At 46.6% G+C, this 18,911-nt stretch overlaps 1 protein-coding gene across 2 annotated transcripts in view; it reads right to left on the bottom strand.

The window, feature by feature from the left end:
• Positions 1-18,911, bottom strand: part of SAMD4A (sterile alpha motif domain containing 4A) — a 227,247-nt gene that overhangs the window by 29,126 nt on the left and 179,210 nt on the right. For both annotated transcript variants that reach the window (XM_052647150.1, XM_052647151.1), the window contains 4 exons: positions 14,680-14,789; positions 12,406-12,492; positions 2,995-3,328; positions 642-727 (listed from right to left, as the gene is read on the bottom strand). In XM_052647150.1, coding sequence (XP_052503110.1) covers positions 642-727; positions 2,995-3,328; positions 12,406-12,492; positions 14,680-14,789 — 617 coding nt within the window. The remainder of the gene's footprint in view (positions 1-641; positions 728-2,994; positions 3,329-12,405; positions 12,493-14,679; positions 14,790-18,911) is intronic.

Raw genomic sequence — 18,911 nt, 5'->3', positions numbered from 1 at the left:
CTGGAGTGGGGTGCCATTGCCTTCTCTGGACATATACACACTACTGTATATAAAATAAATAACTAATAAGGACCTACTGTATAGCACAGGAAACTCTACTCAATACTCTGTAATGGTCTATATGGGAAAAGAATCTAAGAAAGAGAGGTTATATGTATATGTGTAACTGATTCACTTTGCTAGATAGCAGAAACTAAAACAACAATTGTAAATCAACTACAATACAACACAATTTAAGAAAAAGTTCCTATAAGAATCAGAAATCAAAACAGCAGAAAGTCCTCAAACCACACACAAGACACACACAGACACACATGATTTGTTCTGAACACTCTCCCCTCTCTCCCTGCTTGGTCCGCCCCAGGCTCTGTCCCTCAGGGAGGCTTCCGGAGTCAGAAGCTTCTCTCAGGCGTTTGCCTCCATGTCAGAGCTCAGTTTAGGTGAATCTCTGGACACCAGAGGAACACACAAGCTGCATTTAGGTTTGAAGTCACCACAGCCGAGTTCTGCTCGAGCGATTATTAATGACTGTCTACTCAAAGATGAGATGTCAGAGACCCAGATGATCACCTCACAGAATCTCTGAGAACTACTTCAAAGGAATGAGAAAAAGCAGTTTCAGGAAACCTGTCACTACTTACCTCATGGATTAGACATTTGTCTATGAGCTGTAAATAGGAACTTATATTTTCCTCATCGGGTCTGGAGACCAAGAGTTGTGTGCACACTGGGAATTGAAAAAAAGAAAAAAAAAAAAAGGATGAATTAGAAAAATGCACATCCATTCTAACCCCTAAGATCTGCCTCCGATTTCCTTTCAGGACCGATATTTTGAGAGGTATGCGTGACCGTGGCTTTACGTCAGCTTCACAAAAAAGGCCAGGAGGCTCCTCGTTCCACTGAAGTCAAAGGCTTGGTCACCACAGGAGCCCTTGCCTCCAGAAGCCCCTTTGGTTAATTCCACGCATACCATTCTATATTAAGCCTTCTGCAACCCGGCGTGAGACAAACACTCTGGGAGAAGAACGCAGCAGCGTCCCGAGCCCTGTCTTTGAAAGAGCGTCCTTTGAGAGGGAGTTCAAAGACCCTAAAGACCATCAGCCCTTTTCAGAGCAGGCACCATCATTTTATGAATGAGCTGCACATCTCATTTGGAGGAGTGAGGCTGGCACATGTCATTTGGAGGAGTGAGGCTGGCACACCTTTTAGGATGTGAGGTGTGTGGGCATGCACATGAGTAAGGAGCCTGCTACTCATTCACTGGAGGGTGATTTTCTCAAAGTGATACCCACACATTTATATATACACAGGTCCACCTACACACCCAGGTTCAGAGGCAGAGCACAGCACACACACCCACTGGATAGCTCATGGCCACGCTAGTGTAGCTCACTCTATTCCTGTCCGAAGGATCCTGGTGTTCTCCTTTTGATGGGAATGTTTAGAAGGACAGGTGGAGATGGCTGGAGAAAGACATTGGTTAGGAGTAAAAATGCCTTGCTCTCAAGGAGATCAAGCTTAAAACCTGGGCCCCATGATGTCTTTCTCTTCCCCATCCCACATACCTGATCTGTCACAGAATCCCATTCATACTATGTCTTGGCACATAGGTTTTTCACTATAAAACTGTGGGTAATAACAAAACATGGAAACTACCTCTATATCCATTAATTGAGGCCCTGTCAAAATATGGTTTATGCATATGGGGGAATAGTATGCAGCCTTTAAAAAAGAATGAGATGGTACTTTTGTACTGATAGGAATATTGAAAGCATATAACGTAAAAAAAAAAGCTGTAGAGAAATATATAAACAAGACCTGTTTGTGTGCAAAAAGGATGCTCATGTGCTTATATATAATTACAGTGTTTCTGAAGGGCTATTCTGAAATGTTTATAGTGGTTACCTCTGGGGAGGAATATGGTAGGGCCAAGGGTAGAGGTGGAGGCTATTTTCACCTTTCATCATTTTTCATTTAGCTTTGATTTTTATGTTGAGTGTGACTTGATTTCATAATTTATTTGAAAGTAGTTAAATTTTAAAAAGCAGCCATGCCACAGGAATGCAGAGCCCACATGGATCGTGTCATGGGTAAGGGGGTGAAGTACAACATTCTCAGGTAACCAGCCCACCTGTACCTCCAGCAGGGGGTCATCTACTCTAATCCACACAGCAAGGAGCCCCTTGGGGTAGGGGAGACTGAGAAAGTGAGTCGGGGGACCCATGCTGACCATGAAGTGGCTGGCATTTCAGCTCCAAAGGATGCTACAAGTCACCTCCTCTGAACCAGAATTCTACAGATCTCAGTCTTTCTAAGAACACATACCACCAGGAATCTCTCATTGTACCTATACAGGACTCAGGTGTTCCCTTTCTTTTGATTAGAACTCAGTTCTTTGAAATGGTCTGAAATATTGGACAATAGAAAACACATTGGTCCCCCTTCCCAGAGGAAAAGTACTGGCATTCACTACATTTTTAAAATAATCAAGATCTCTTGAGAAACACCTGATCAAGCACAGATTAGTGTTGGGCATGGTAAAGTATACGTGAATAAGGGTCTGGCTAGGGGCAGTCACAGGTAGAAGGGGTGCTGTCAGCCAGGGACCATGTGTGAATTCTGTGCTGCCCTACAGACACAGGCAGTGTGGCCGTGGTACCTTGGGTGGCCTGTAGGAAGCCTGCCTTTAGCCTGAGAGTCCAAAGGCCCAGTGAGCGGTCCACCAGGAGGGCCCTGCAGGCCGTGGTCTGAGGGAAGGGGAGAGATGGGAGCTAGGGAGAAGGAAGAGGCCTTGGGGGGTGGTTTGTCAGAGAGCTTGGAATCCAGATCCAAATACCTTTCCCTCTCTAGGCTGCACTTTCTGCATGTGTAGAATGGGCTAATGACATGGACTCTGGCAGTTCACCCCACACCCAGGGGAAGCCCATGGGTATGGGTAGCTCTGGTCAGGGGTGTTGAGAAGAGAAGAGGGCAGGTGGGAAAATTGGGCTTTACCTTTCCCCATGACACGTGTGAACTGCCCGGGGAGATCCCCCTCGGGCAGGGGGGTGACAGCCAGCTCCCCGTCACAGCTGCTCAGCTGGTGTGGCTGGAGCCCGCCACTGGCCCCAGCCGAAGTGGTGGCCGTGGCTCCTGCGGCCGTGGCACTGTCTTTGCAGTCCGGGCTCTGGCTCTCGGGGCCCATCAGCGAAGGTGGGTGCGGGGCCTGGGGCTCCCGGCGGCGAGCCTCTGGGGTGGTGCTCGGTGAGCTGTATGCCTTGATGGGGGTCAGGATCATCTGGTGCAGCTCCTGGAGGGGGAGGCGCAGGTTGCCCCCCTCAATGATGTCCTAGAGGGTCAAAGGGAGAAGACCTCTGTTAGGGTCAGGAACTGGGATGACCCACCTCCATGCCTCCCCGCCTCTGCCTGGAGCTATTCCCAGATGGGGGCTCGTGGCTGCTGACACTTTCATTAAAACGTTCTTTGGAAGATGGGGCAGTTTACAATGTAATCATTCTGGGGACTTCCCTGGTGGTCCAGCGGTTAAGAATCTGCCTTGCAATGCAGGGGACATGGGTTTGATTCCTGGTCCAGAGCTAAGATTCCATATGCCACAGAGCAACGAAGCTCATTCGGCACAACTACTGAGCCCGCGAGCCACAGCTAGAGAGCACATGTGCCAAAATGAAAGATCCTGCATAACGCAACAAAGATCCCAAGTATCACAACTAAGACCTGATGCAGCCAAATAAATAAATGTTAAAAATTAAATCATCAATATTAGCCCAGGTAGAAAACTTTAAAAATATATACATGTATAATGAGGAAATAGAATCACTTTAAAATCCCGCTAAGATGCTGACTAAAATGATTTCGGTATATTTCCTTCCCTGGTATCCTCTGTCCCTTTCCTTAAAGTGCATTTGATACAGTTTACATCACACACTTTAGAAGCTACACAAAAAAGTTATACAGGGCCACACGGAGGTTTCCTGTCGTATGATTTGTTTTAGATGAAGGAACCTGCTCATTCACACTTTCATCCAGCCCATGACAGAGGCAACACAGGCGTGGTTAGAAGCACTGATGCTAAGACAGATGCTTGGGTCTGATACAGCTGTTTGCCCTTGGGTAAATGACTTAACTTCTCTGTGCCTCAGTTTCCCTGTGTATAAAATGAAGATTACTGTAGCACCTGCCTCATTGGTGGTGGCGATGAGGTTAATATTTGTAAGGCTACTGGTTCCTATGTTATGTGATTCTTTGTTAAATTTATTTTATTATTATTATTTTTTAATATAAATTTTTAAATTTTAATTGGAGGCTAATTACAATGTTGTATTGGTTTTGCCATACATTGACATGAATCCGCCACGGGTGTACATGTGTTCCCCATCCTGAAGCTCCCTCCCACCTCCTTCCCCATACCATCCCTCTGGGTCATCCCAGTGCACCAGCCCCAAGCATCCTGTATCATGCATCGAACCTGGACTGGCGATTCATTTCACATATGATAATATACATGTTTTGGGTGCTCTGACCTGCTGTGCACTGAGCTAGATGGTGTGGGGGATGGGGATATGGTGGGAAAGCTGTTAAGGTTCCCTCGGGGAGTTTACATCCTACCAGGACATGAATATTCATCATGCTGGAGACTGAGAAGCAGGCCAGGGGTTCCGGGAGGGGAGGTCCTCATGGGCCGCAGGTTCCTGGGAAAGAGTGCTCCAGGCAGAGGGCACAGCGGGGGCAAAGGCACTGAGGTGGGAGCCTGGAGCCTGTGAGAAACAGCACGGAGGCCTGAGCTGGAGCAGAGAGGCGGAGGGGCAGGGTGGGACATGAAGTCCAAGGAGCCACAGGGCCTGAGTGGAGAGGAGTCAAGTCGGCAGGCTGGGGCAGGGGTGCAAGAATGTCTTCTACATGAGATGAGAAGTCAGGGAAGGTTCTGAGCAGGGGAGTGACATGTTTTAGAAGGATTATCCTAGAGAAAAATAAGTATTTTACACAAACAAACATATACATACATATTTAATATACACTATAGAGGCAGACTGTGGAGATATTGCAAGTTTGGTTCCAGGTCACTACATAAAGTATCACTCATTTTTTTTGGTTTCCCACTACCTATAAAAGTTATGTTTATACTACATTATATAGTCTATTAGGCTTCCCAGGTGGTGCTAGTGGTAAAGAGCCCAACTGCCAATGCAGGAGACTTAAGAGTCACAGGTTCAATCCCTGGGTCAGGAAGATCCCCTGGAGGAGGGCATGGTAACCCACTCCAGTACTCTTGCCTGGAGAATCCCATGGACAGAAGAGAGTTGGACACGACTGAAGCAACTTAGTACATAGCACATACAATCTATTAAGTGTGTCATAGTATTATGTTTAAAAGAACCAATGTACATACCTTAATTAAAATGTGTTTCATTGCTAAATAGTGCTAACCATGATCTGAGTCTTCAATGAGTTATAATCTTTTCACAATAGTAACATCAAATATCACTAATCACAGATCACCATACCAAATATCATTATAATGAGAATGTTTGAAATATGATGAGAATTACCAAAACGTGACAAAGAGATATGAAGTGAGCAAATGCTGTTTGGAAAATGGGGCCAAAAGGCTTGTTAAACTCAGGGCTGCCACAAACCTTTGATTTGTTAAAAAAAAAAAAAAAAAAAGGCAGTATGTGTGAAGTGTAATAAAATGAGGCATGCCTATAATGTATATAACTGTATGTAATACATCCATGACTTTATATAATGAAGTTGAATCCTTCTACACATGTAGTTTGATATCCTGGGCATTATTAGAAAAAGCAGTGAAAGTTGATCCTGATGGACATCTATCTGTCAGATGCTCACAGAGGCGCAGAACAGGCTCAGATGCTTGGGGATGGTGGTCGGGGCTGGGGGTCTCCCTAGTGTAGGGGGTGGGCCCTGCTCTCTGCCACAGTGCTGCCCAATGATTATGCAGCAAACCTCTCCCCAGGACCCAGGAAGGACCTTGACAATCAGGGCCCTGATTACTAATGAAGTATTTAATCTTCTGAGAGCCCAGAATAGCAAGAACATAATTTTAAAAGCCTGAAGCATGAGTACCAGCCCGTTCCTGGGATCCTCTCTTAACAAGAAAAATTGCTTGATGATGTCAAGCAACACAAGCTGATGGGACACGATCATTTTTGCACCCAGATCTCCCATCAGTCAGTTAGAAAGAGGAAATCTGAGGACGCAGGCCTGTTTCAATTCTGGGCACCAAAACACCAACAGCCCGCCCGGTTGCTGGCGGGAACTTGATTTGTGCGGGGGTGGGGTGGGGGGTTGGAAGCAGAAACTGAATTGTGCCTCGGCCTAGTTGGCACCCCAGGATTCCAAGGGAACTGAAATGCTAAGTAGCCACCAGAATTGTCTCAAACCTGGCCAGGGCCACTCTCCAGTCTATTTTAGGGGAGAGAATCCATTTTCCTTTTAAAGAAGTGGACTTTGCAGAGCCTACGCCCTTCCTTCTCAACCTGGCAGACAGGGGCATGGTAAGACCTGCCTGCAGCCCGTGCCTGCAAGCTCAATGCCTGAGTCAGGATGCTCCTGGTCAGGCTCAGTTTTCCTGATGCTGGGCTGGACCGGCCCTTTGCAGAGGCTGATGCTGTCACGTGATTGGTCCCTTGACTTCGGACATGGTATCAGGGCAGGACCCGTGGAGGCAAGCTAGCCGACCCAGGCCAAGAGAGCCCCTGCTGCCTTTTCTGATCAAACTACATGCCAACCAGACGGACCCTGCCTCGAGGTCCCCCAGTTCCTGCCAGCACCTGAGGGGTTCTGACCTCCTTGTCCAGCCCTGACTGAGGTGGGGAAGGGAAATGAGAGAGAAGGGGTGAGGCTGCCCCTTGGGAGGGGGCTGGGCAGACAGAAGTGGGAGGCTCCTCTGGGTGATCACATGCACCCCTGTTGTGCCATCCCATGTGGCAGTACCACTGAGAAGAGCAAATGTGTGCCTGTGACTCTCAACTGCTACCAACCTTGCCTGCTCTCAACACGTGGTGTGAAGGCTTCTGCAGTTACTCAGTGATGGGGGAGGAGATCTGGGTTCTGCAAAGAGCTGAACTCCTTCAAACCGGGCATGTATACTTGTCCCAAGCTCAAATTTTATGTGACGCTACTGGGGAAACCCACACCGAAAAGGGAACCCATAAACATAGCGAATAATGCCGGATACTTTCTGAAAATATCACAATCAGGAATCATGCTTAGCTTGGTCTTCTGCTTTGACCTCAAGCCACTGTCTCAGAGACAACCCCTGGCTTATGACCAGTAGGCAGTAGCTCTGCTGATGCTAGCCTCCGGGGGGCGCACTATGACCATCAGGTTGCATTCCTGACTCTAGAGTGAATTCGGGAACTTGAGGGCCCAGGCAGAGAAGGAATCTAGCTCAATCCAGTGCCCTCGACTGGTTGAGGGACAGAACTCCCATGTTGACAAAAACAGGGGATCAACCCAAGTCTCTATGGATCCTTTGTATCATAAATATAACCCTGCATTAGGAACTCAAAGCGGCAAATTAGGAACTCAAAGCGGCAAACATGGGCACAAAGCAGTACAGCTGCCCTTTAACTACTGTGCGGAACAGAGGTGAGAGCAGAGGGGCAAGGCTGGACCCTCCTACACTGCGGTTGGTCAGGCAGACGCAGCTCGGGGCCGACAAGGAGGAAGGTGCTCCATCCTGACTGTCCCAGGCTTCCTGGCCTGGCTTTCTTAGGTCTTGGAGGAGGACTGGTTCAGAGCCTCTCTCAGGGCTTGGTACAGTCAAAGGGTGCAAATCATCTGGAAAATGGCAGCTGGTGGCACCCCCAGCACTTATGCAGCATCCCGTTGCCCCATCCTTCTCTCTTTTTGAGACGGATTGGGCCCCTCACCCAGAAGACAGCACTCCTGCGTCTACTTAACTCCATCCTCTCTGTGGGCTGGGCACTGTCAGACACTGAGGGTCTAAAAATGATGACAGAATCCTCACCCTAAGATGCTTATGGCTCCCGGGGTGGACCCACATACATTGTGAGGATGCTGCTAGGATGGGGGCGGCGGGAACACAGAAGTGTGTGTGTATTTCCTTTCTCCAAGCCAGGTTCCCAAGCTCAGAGAATGGTCAGTTTCACAGTTTGGGAGCCAACTGAAAAAAGACAGTAAATAAAAGCACATGGATGTGGGAGCTGGAGTATAAAGAAAGCTGAGTGCTGAAGAACTGATGCTTTTGAACTGTGGTGTTGGAGAAGACTCTTGAGAGTCCCTTGGACTCCAAGGAGATCAAACCAGTTCATCCTAAAGGAGATCAGTCCTGAATATTCATTGGAAGGACTGATGCTGAAGCTGAAGCTCCAATACTTTGGTCACCTGATGCGAAAAGCTGACTCATTTGAAAAGACCCTGATGCTGGGAAAGATTGAAGGCAGGAAGAGAAGGGGACAACAGAGGATGAGATGGCTGGATGGCATTACCAACTCAATGGACATGAGTCTGAGTAAATTCTGGGAGTTGGTGATGGACAGGGAGGCCTGGCATGCTAATGCTAGGGTCCATGGGGTTGCAAGCAGTCAGACACAACTGAGCAGCTCAACTGAACTGAACTGAAAAGCAAACGGAAACATTTTCACTATTAGAGATAAATGCTGGAAAATCTGCCCCAATGACCGTTCTAATCTTACCTTTCCCACCAAACATCTTGAGAAGTCTGCACTGCCTGACCCCAAGGCCTCAGTACCATTCACACTCTCCAGTTCTTGGGTTCCTGCTTCCCCTCCCATCTCCCTGAAACCCTTTAGCATCAGGGCTATCAGGGAGCTGCTGGTGGCCGGTTCCGGGGAGCAGTGTTCAGTCTTCATCAGGTGTGACACGTCCATGGCTCCTGATGGGACAGTTCCTCTTTAACCCTCCCACCCTCTGGGCTCTGTCACTGTTTGGTCCCTCCATGTCCTCTGGCGCTCCCCATCCAGGGTCCATCCTCAGCTCTTATCACTCATCACACAATTCTGGCCATTTACACATAAACGACCCACAGTGGAGTCTTTCAAACCCTTGTGGACTCTATTCTAAACTTGTTCTCTGGGCCACTGACTTGCTACTTCCAGCGGGGCGTCTTGCTACTTGCAGACGCCACCCATTAAACTCAACTCCATTTCTTTCACATTAGTGAAGTGAAGTGAAGTCGCTCAGTCGTGTCCGACTCTTTGCGACCCTATGGGCTGTAGCCTACCAGGCTCCCCTGTCTACGGGATTTTCCAGGCAAGAGTACTGGAGTGGGTTGTCATTTCCTTCTCCAGCGGACCTTCCCGACTCAGGGATCGAACCCAGGTCTCCCGTGTTGTAGGCAGACGATTTACCATCTGAGCCACGAGGGAAGTCCTTTCAACATTAGTAACTCCTCCTTTATTTTTGGTTCCCAAATGGTATGACACCCAAGCCTGCACCTCCTGCCAATGCCCACACTCCTGCTAAGTGACTCTCTTATTCTTCTCCGCGGTCGTGGCCCCCACCCTGGCTCAGGGCCCGCTCTCCCCCAACACCCTGCCAGCACCGAGGCCCCTCTGCTCTCTGTCCTCACCGCAGCAGAGTCCTCTGTTTCATCCCAGGAAGACACCCCCACCGGCCTCAGTGATGGTGCCGATCACGCTGGGCTGTGACCACACCACCACACGTCTATCTGTGGCACCTCGTGTCCCCAGCTCTCCGGGGGTGGGGACTTAGAATTCCTCACGGTTTGCCTCCAGTGAGGATGGGAGAAATCGAGGCCAAGGCAGCTGCTTAGTAAGTGTTCAGTAACTGAGTGGAAGTGCTCTGGACATAGAGCTTATCTGCAGCAGCTGCTGATTATGAACTAGCCATGGGCGGGGCCCCCACCATCTCCTTAGAAATCTCTGGGTTCTGTGTGATGTAAGAATGCCACTGGAAGCAAGGACATGACGACAGCGCTTCCAACAGCACCGTCAGTTGAGGATGTCTGGGAATGCCAGAGAAATGGCTAATGGGAGCCTGTCGCAGGTGGCCTATGTGGGAACAGGTTACCGACAGCCCTCTCCCTGCAGAGCAGGAGACGTACGGGCTCCAGAGAAGAGGGAACAGCAGAGGTGAGGCTGAGTCCTCAGTGGACACTGCGGTTCACTCCCACCCCCAGGCCACCAGCTCCTAACTGCACAAGCTCGCGGGTGTCTAAACCCAGGTGTTCTCAGGCAAGCCCCAAACGGTGGTCCACCACTTTCCTCCTCAAAGAAGTCACACCAAATAAACTCATCATGCTTTCCTCTTGGCCAGTAGTTTCTTTCAGATTCTGTGTTACATTTGCCATCTTTTTTAACATGCCCAATCCAGTGGTCCAGGGAGAAAGCTTTCTGTTTTTCGTGGAGTCAGTATTATTCTAGGTGTGAAATATAGGGCATAGTGTCACCGAATTATCAAAGGCTAGATAGAAAGTCAGTGGCATATGAGGGCCACTCCAACCACCTTGCTGCCCTTGTGCTTCCACGTGCTGGTTCGGCCCAGCACTGCAAGAGGTGGAGCCGACAGCAGCGCCATCTCTGTCTCCCAGGTGGGTGCATGACCCTCAATGACAGAGGACATGAGTGAGTTCTTGAAGGAAGCTCCAGAAATAAGAGCAGAAAACCCCGCTCTTTAACCATAATCTTAGCAATCGAATCCTTCTGCAAAATGTTTTCTGTGCTTTTTAACAGAAAAGGAGAAAATTGGCCTGTTGAATATTTCCCAAAAGAGAAGTTACATAGAAATGGCAATAAACACTCTGTTAGATGAATGGCTTGGTAAAGGAGTTGGCATAAAATAAGAACAACAGTAACTTCAGGTTCAGTTAGACAGGTTACTTGTCATTTGTGATTCACTATAATTAAGAACAGGTCTTTCATCATGGAAGTACCCGTAAGGAGCCTCTATCTGTCCATCCAGAGGTTTTAATAGCCACCTTCCTTACAAAGTTACAGATGCATATTCTATAACTATATATTACTTTGTATTTTATATGATATTCATTGGGCTTCCCTGGTGGCCCAGACGGTAAAGAATCTGCCTGCAATGCAGGAGACTCGAGATCGATCCCAGGGTTGGGAAGATCCCCTGGAGAAGGGAATAGCAACCCACTCCAGTATTTTTGCCTGGAGAATCCCACGGACAGAGGAGCCTGGTGGGCTATAGGCCATGGAGTCTCAAAGAGTTGGACATGACTGAGCAACTAATTATTCATTAATATTCATTAAGCATAATTTTATATGTTGTATGTAAACTTATACACACACAGATCTTTGTGAATAAGTTAAAAAATTTCCACTACACTGCAAATGTTTATGCGCTCACAAAATTTGCTTTAGCCTCACCTGCCTTAGTTCTTTGATCCCTTTCAAAGGCACCCTGGGATTTCTAGAAGGGGTTACAACTCAAGCTCTGCAAGCAGCAAATACCTTCCCACCCACCACTCCCAACAGCAATGCACAAGGATCTCCCCACCGGGGCTGTGGCAGCACCAGCTTACAAGGTCTGTTCTTTTTTGGACCTTAAAAAAAAAAAGTCGCTCAGTTGTGTCTGACTCTCTGTGACCCCATGGATTGTAGCCTGCCAGGCTCCTCTGTCCATGGAATTCTTCAGACAAGAATACTGCAGTGGGTAGCTTTGGGACCTTAGATGAAATCATAAAGCCACCATGTCCTAAAAATGACATCCACACTCGGTTGACATCCAGATACAAAGGCAAGAAGAAAACATACTTGGGCAGCAAACAAAAAGAGATGGTAACAGCAGATGAACTGCTTTTAACAATGGAATAAACTCTTTTTCAGCGTTTTGCATTTTTGAGACAGTTCCTTTCAGAGTCACAGGGACCCATTCTGGTAAGTTAATGTCCGAAATTATTCTCCAGAGAGTCTACTATGTCCATCCACCAAAAGACTGTGATCTCTATGTGGAAGCTGGGGGTTAACCTGTGGGTGTTTGTCATGCTGTGGGCAGCTTTTCTCAAAGTCAGATCCTTTCCTGGGTGGACAGTGGGACTGAGGCTCATCTGTTTGTTTCCTATACTGATGCGTCAAAATTTCAGCCTCTGATTGCGGGCTGAACATCTCCTTAATCACTACAGATGTATATAGGCAGAAATGAATGTATGTAAAACATTTCCTGAGAGCTACGGGAGGGCCAGTCTTGAGATGCCTGGACCCAAGGCTTAGGTACACTTAAGCGGTCAGGTTCCATACGAGTGTGTATAACCAGGAGATGAACTTCAAAATCATTTCATTTTTTCTGACTTTGGTAAGGAAACAACCTGTTGCTCTCTGTAAGGCCTGCCGATGACACTTCTGACTGAGAATATAATTTCCCTTGACCCATTTTCCCACCATGAAGGTAGAAATGGTCCATCACCTGGTGATAACTTACCCTTTCCAAAGACTTCAGGAGATTTTGTCTCTCTTTGAGCTTCTGAATACTGATGACAATTTTGTGTCTTGCGCCTTTGGTAACATTCTGTAATGAAGTAAAAGTTAGATTAAAAAACATATTTTTAGGCATCAACTTAGAGATTCCTGGAAGCTATTTAGTACATTACTGTCTTCCTGGTTCCCGCGTGTGTGCAGGTTAGTAAATAGCCATTCGTCTCTCTCTTCAACATCCACTGTCATCAACCTCTTACTAAATGTTGTAACTCCTCAATATCCATTATCATCAACCTCTTCTTACTAAATATTTTAACTCCATCTGACCACACACGTGCTTGTGTCTTTTCCCTGTGACCCTTAGGAGAGCAAGAAACAGCCAATCATCCCACCCAGCATGAAATTTCTTCATAGTCTTCAAACATCATTTTTAAGTCATACACTCTTTCCTTGTGTCCAGGTTTTATCGTTTCAGTCCCTTCCAGTTTCCCTGAAAGTTCCAGTCCCATACAGAGATATGCATTGCTTTCTCAAAGCTTTTCTATGTTTACCCATCTCAAGGAGATATGAAATCCAGTTCAATTCTCACCCGGTGTCAGACAACACAGGCTGGTTTTTATCAGTCTGTAGGCCCTCCTGAGTCTCCATAAGGAAAATCAGAATAAAGAAGAACTTAAATCTGTAATAATGCAGTCATCACTACAGGTAGAAGATTGGGATTCACAGTTAGGATTATGGATTTTATCTTAATAAACTGTGTAGCACTGAAGAGCCCTAGGATTCAGTTAAACATATTTTGACTAGAAAGACTGAAGATTTCCAAATAGAAGGTTCTTTCTCAAATCAGATCTGTAATATAAATTTCTGATGACTTTCTGCAAAGATTCATAAAATTTCCCTTAAAGGTGGAAAAGACAAAAACACCAGAGGTGTTGCCTTTACTGAGGAAAATTAAGACTCTAGTGACATCTAAATCCATCTTTAAGATGAAACACTGGGAGCATATTACTATTTAGCCTTGACTTTCGGTTCACGTGAATTTTTACTCTGAAAAGTTTGTGCTGGCCTCGGGCTTTGCCCTCTGTGTCAATTATTTCTTGTTTTTTCCTCAAGTTGACTAAGTGATGACTGAAAATTTTTTTTCTCAACTTTGACCCAAACATAAGAATGCTCTTAGAAGCAGTTCTCATCAATTCTGAGGATCTCAAGGAGCGATCGAGATAAAAAGCAGTGGGAGAAGCCTTAGGAAGTTGAAATTAGGGCTTTTCATTCTCTGAGAATGTGCAGTGACTCTGGGCTTTGTCTTACATCTCAATACTGGTATTCAGCCAGGCCTGCAAAGGTTAACTGCGGGTACTGAATATGCAATGGGAATTCAGGATCTGCTGGGAGGTCTGCGGCCAGACCAGCCATGCCCCAACTGGTACAATCTCCTCTTCCTGCAGGGGAAATACTATTAGCCCGTTCAGACCATTAATTCTCTCAAATCACCGCTCAAAGGAAACTGAGGTCAAGTTGAAAATGCAAATAGCATTTTAAACAAGGGAAACAAAGACATTGGTCAGATCTATTTGCTCAAGCACAGCAGGGTAGGAAACATGCTTAGTTTCAGGGGTTCTGTTGACTGGCCTGGCCTTCTGCATCCACAGAAGGAAGGAGGAACTTGCCCTTTTATGGCACACAGCAGGGGACTGCCATCTGAGACCTGGGGTAATGTTATTCAGTGTGGTTAGAAAATATTTTGTACAACTTTCTCCGTTCGAATTAAGATCAGTCTGAATGTGTTTTTGAGCAACTTCTGGGGAAGGTCTGACTTAGGACCTGGTGCTTCTGCTTCCTAACTACTGGAAGTTAGCTGATTTGTAACTAAGATTGAAAAATTCACAACCAATCTGTCATCCTCCAAACCAGCACTGGCCAAGCAGACAGAGCGGGTGGGCAATGAAAACAAAAGCAGGGACACAGACTCTTGGAGATCTTGGTCAATGCTGTTTCTTCTGATTCTTCCCGGCACCCTAGGAGTATACACCTAGGTTATTATTTTTTTTTTTTCATAACACTCTTACTCAACCTCACTTGTCCTGTGGTTACCCATTTGTCTTCCATCTTGTACTGGACCCCAAAGGCAAGAACCCAGCCTTATCATGTGATGCTGGCCCGCACCTGGCAGGTCCTAGAACAAGGCAAGCTACTAGGTGGGTACAGGTATGGGTCCAGACAAGGTCTGCCTTAGACTTGAATGCAAGGTTCCACCTGGGGCGCCTTCCCGTGTACGTACCTGAGCCTCCAGCTGGCACTCAGTGAGGGCCATCATCTCCTCGTAGGTCATCTGGGAGAAGAGCGCGGCATACTTGTGCAGGCGGAGGCTTTTTAACCAGGCTGGAACATCTGTGGTGCACCATGTGCAGGACATGGGGAGAGAAATTGAGAGGGAAAGAGAGGAGATGACCAGAGACGTGGAAAGAGAGAAAAGGAAAGAAGACGGTGGTCAGAGAAAAGAAAAGGGAAAAAGAAAATCATCTTTACGTTACTCATTGTTTCCTTTTGGCAGCAAATTACCAACTTAGAAGGCTTGGTCTAGTTCTGATATTCCCACTGTTGGGCTCTCTTACTTTGTTTTATACCCGGGGGCCCCTGGGCTTCAGAGCACACAGCAATTCTTTAAAATTACATTCCAATTTGTGAGTATATAGGTGGCTTTCTGGGCACCTGGGTCATCCACAGCTTCTATAGGATTCTCAAAGGGGTTCATAACCGCCCAGATGGCAAGGATTCACTGCTTTAGGCAGACTACTTCATTGTTGGTTTAGAAAGACCTGACTTAGAATGTTAAACTACATACGATGATCTTCATCCTCAAGATAATTTCGTTCTTGGTTTAATGCAGATCCCCATATGGTGTTTCCACTGCTTTCACAGTGATCGGGAAAGTAAAACAAGCAAACCAGGCAGGGGTGACCACGCGTGGAGTCACTGTCATTAGCCTGATCACTCTTCTGCCTTCCTGTGCCCTAGTGGGAATCAGGGCATCCAGGACTCTAAACTGCCACACAGTGTGTGTGTTGGGCGGGGGTTTGCTGACCATTTCTTCAAGCTAAGGCATATATCTGAAACTGTCCTTGACCTTCTCCTTGAATGTCAACCCAATATCAGGACTTGAAGGTCCAAAGATTGCCTAGACTACGGGATAATGGGAAATCCAAAGCACATCTGAAATAAGTCTCATGTTTGGGATTCTACAATTAGGAAAATTAAATAATAACTTTATTGAAAATCCACAGGAGAAAGAATTATTACCTTTCTAAGTACAACCAAAACAAAGCACTTGCCCATATTTTTTTAAGTCAGGGTTTTTGAGCAATAGGATCTTTGAGAAGTCTCTAGAATCATCTCCCCCCATCCCTGACTTATTCTACAGATAACAAAATTAAGTCATTACATCTAGGTCACAGGGTAAGTATGTGGTGAAATGGGGACTAGAGCCAGGTTGCCAGATTCCCAGGTTTTTCCTACACTGTATCATCTTTTGTAGAATGAGGACCAATGACCCATCAATGGGAAGGCTGAATAAACAGTAACTTTAAAGTCCTCTGAAATGCTGAAGCACTGGGGAAACGTTATTCAAGCTTTCTATGAATTATTACCCATTACTAACCATGTTGATTGCAAGATACTGTCTATTGCTAAGTGCTTTATTCTGAGGCACTGACAGAGACCATAAACACTACAAAATTAGTAGGAACCTTCTAATTTTTTAATGTTTAAAGTAGTCAGCTGGGATTAATTGAAGAGGCCTGGCCTATTCTGAAATCAGACCTGCCTCCTGGGTGAACTGAATCTAGATTTAGGGAATGTAGGTACGGGATTACCACCTGAAACTCAAAAGATAAAGGGGGAGAAAGTGGGCGGCCTGGTGAGGTTACTTTTTGATTTGCAGTAATACGAAGGCCAAAGAGGAATTTCTGGAGAAACAGAACTGGATATCCAATGGCATTTTAAGAAAAGACTCAGTTAGTTCAGGCAAAAAAGTCACTGATTCTGTGCTTCGAGGCCCTTCATTCTACTGTGACAAGTAGAGAGTCCCACTGGGACCATCACTAACCATAAAGAAATGGGGCTTCCTGAGATACATAGTACCAACACCTTATATCCTCCTCAACTCAAACTGTGGTTGGATCAAGAGTTGAGGGCATTCGCTTCCCTCATGTGATATCCTGGAGCTCTTTGACTAGACTTGATTCTCCGCCATGTTTTTGTTGCTGTTGTAAAACAATGCTAATACTTCCACGGAGTGGGCAACAAATAGATTCAGCTTTACGCCACCAACATGTTACTATTTGGTCATCAGGTTTCACGTTTGCTGTTTACATCTTTGAAAGGCCCCAAGCAGCTGTTCAGAAAACTCAGTGATCACAATTCAAAGAAGTCTGGGTAACCCAACACCACACTTGGGTACAATCTGTCACAAAATAGTATGGAGCAACTTCATGGGCTACATTTTCACTGGATGCCCTACAACTTGATTATGCAAAATCCACTGATGATAAGACAAATAGAATCCGGAGCTACTAAATCATGTTGCAAACTGGTTGCTATATAAGCCAAGATGACAATATGGTGTTTTAAGAGTTGGGGAGAGTGGGGTGCAAATCTAGGTGTGACAAATCTCAGTCCAATCAGTGCTCATTTCTTTCTAGAAAAGTATTTTGACAACTAGAATTTTCCTGGTTAGAGGGATGAAGAGCCTGCCTCACTCATTTAATCGAAATGTAGGTCACTGGGAATCATTTTCCTAGAAAAGGTTCCTATACAACTTCAGAACATGGTGAGTTAGACCTTCCTGAAGAGTTATTTCTGGATTTGTTCCAAGGAAATGCAAGCTCTTCTTGGCCATATGTCCCTTGGGCAGGCATGCTGACCTGCTTCTAGAGGGTCAGTTCCTAGCTCAGTGCTATGTGCCCTCTCCTCCTACAGCGTGAACTGATGAACAAAGAAGAGGAAATTCCAGCTCTTAAGAACGTAGCCTACTAACCTCTGCTCCCCACCCCACCCCCCGGACTCTGATTGATGGTGAGGCACCTTCCTTTTCCAGGGATTAAAACAAAACTCCATTAAGAGAGAAACAAACCAGAGAACTGAGTGCCTTGACCATTTCACTCCTCTGAAGCCAGGAATTCCAATGACTTGGGAGGCTAGATTCTGTAAGATGTTGGCCAGGGACAAACTCCCACTAAAAGCTCAGGTCCTTTCCCATGGTCCAGATGCTACATGGTTGGATGCAAAGCTGAGACCCAGCTAACTTAACCCCAGACCTTCTTTTCTTATTCTGCAAAGCTGTGGCTATGGTTGGAAGACATGTACAAACAGGGGTGTTTCCTGGAGTGGTGGATACGTGATTGAAAGCACGCGTGCCTCCTGGGCTCCTGCCTCTGGCTGGCACACAGTCGTTTAGCTTCATCTGGGCTGTTTCTGATGGACAAGCCAATGGACAAGCCAATTCTCTTACGCAGTATGAGAAAGATAAAGATGCTTTTACTATATGCTGACTTCCTTGCCAAGTCTGGGCATCCTGATATCTGCTCATTCAATGTTTACTAAATGCCTGTTATAGGGGCCAGACTATGTCCCTGCCATCAAGGAGTTTTTAATCCAAAAAGAAAGGCTAATTAAAAAAAAAAAAGTATAAAAGTTGCATGACAAGTGCTAATTCTACTCCAAGTTCTGGGGGACGGGCACAGAATGACGGGCATTTGGGTTGGCCTTGGGCAGTGAGGGGTAGCTTCACAGTAGCATTAGTCCTGGACTCACTGGACAGACCATAATGAGGAAGCTGTCTCAGCAGTGCATAAGTGAAGCTGAGATCCAAGAGAGCGTTCCAGGCCAAGCAAAGACTTAGGTGAATGCTAGAGAAGAGCTTAGACACCAGGTGGGACAAACAGGCAGGGGCCAGAAGACTGGGATTTGTAATGCCGAAACTAGGAAAGTTGACCTACGCTTGGGTGATGGAGGAACTGCTGAAATCTGAGGAATTCAGGCACAGTAAGATGTGTATGTGAGATCAGGGAAGGCTGTTCATGTCAAGGCAGGGCTGGCGAATGTGGGAGTGGAGGTCAGGGGATAAATCCAAGCCCTCTGAGATGGCTGGGGAGGGCAGTGGGGAAGGAAAAGATGTAAATCCACAGCCCTTCAATATCAAGGAAGAACAGGGAGTGAGGGAGAGAAAGGAGCCTAAGGCAGTTCCTGAGTCAGGTTCAGTGGGAAAGTACAGGGGAGCAGCTGGTCTGGGGTGAGAGGAGAGAGATGGGGAATGCCACACTAGGTCAGCGGAGGGTCATCCTTTGAGCCATCCAGATAGAGATGACGACTGATCAAGGTCTCTGAAGAGGAGGCTGCGCTAGGAGCCACTTCCCTCAGCAGTAGCACATGGCAGGTGTTTCAGCCACAGAAGTGGGTGAGACCCTCAGGGAAGAAGGGAGAGCCCAGGGGAAGCCCTGGAAGCACCGGGCCTTT

Source organism: Budorcas taxicolor, chromosome 10 (assembly GCF_023091745.1).
Source record: "Budorcas taxicolor isolate Tak-1 chromosome 10, Takin1.1, whole genome shotgun sequence".
NCBI lineage: Eukaryota > Metazoa > Chordata > Mammalia > Artiodactyla > Bovidae > Budorcas > Budorcas taxicolor.
The sequence above is the reverse complement of the archived record's forward strand: the minus strand, read 5'-3'. Positions and strand labels throughout refer to the sequence as shown.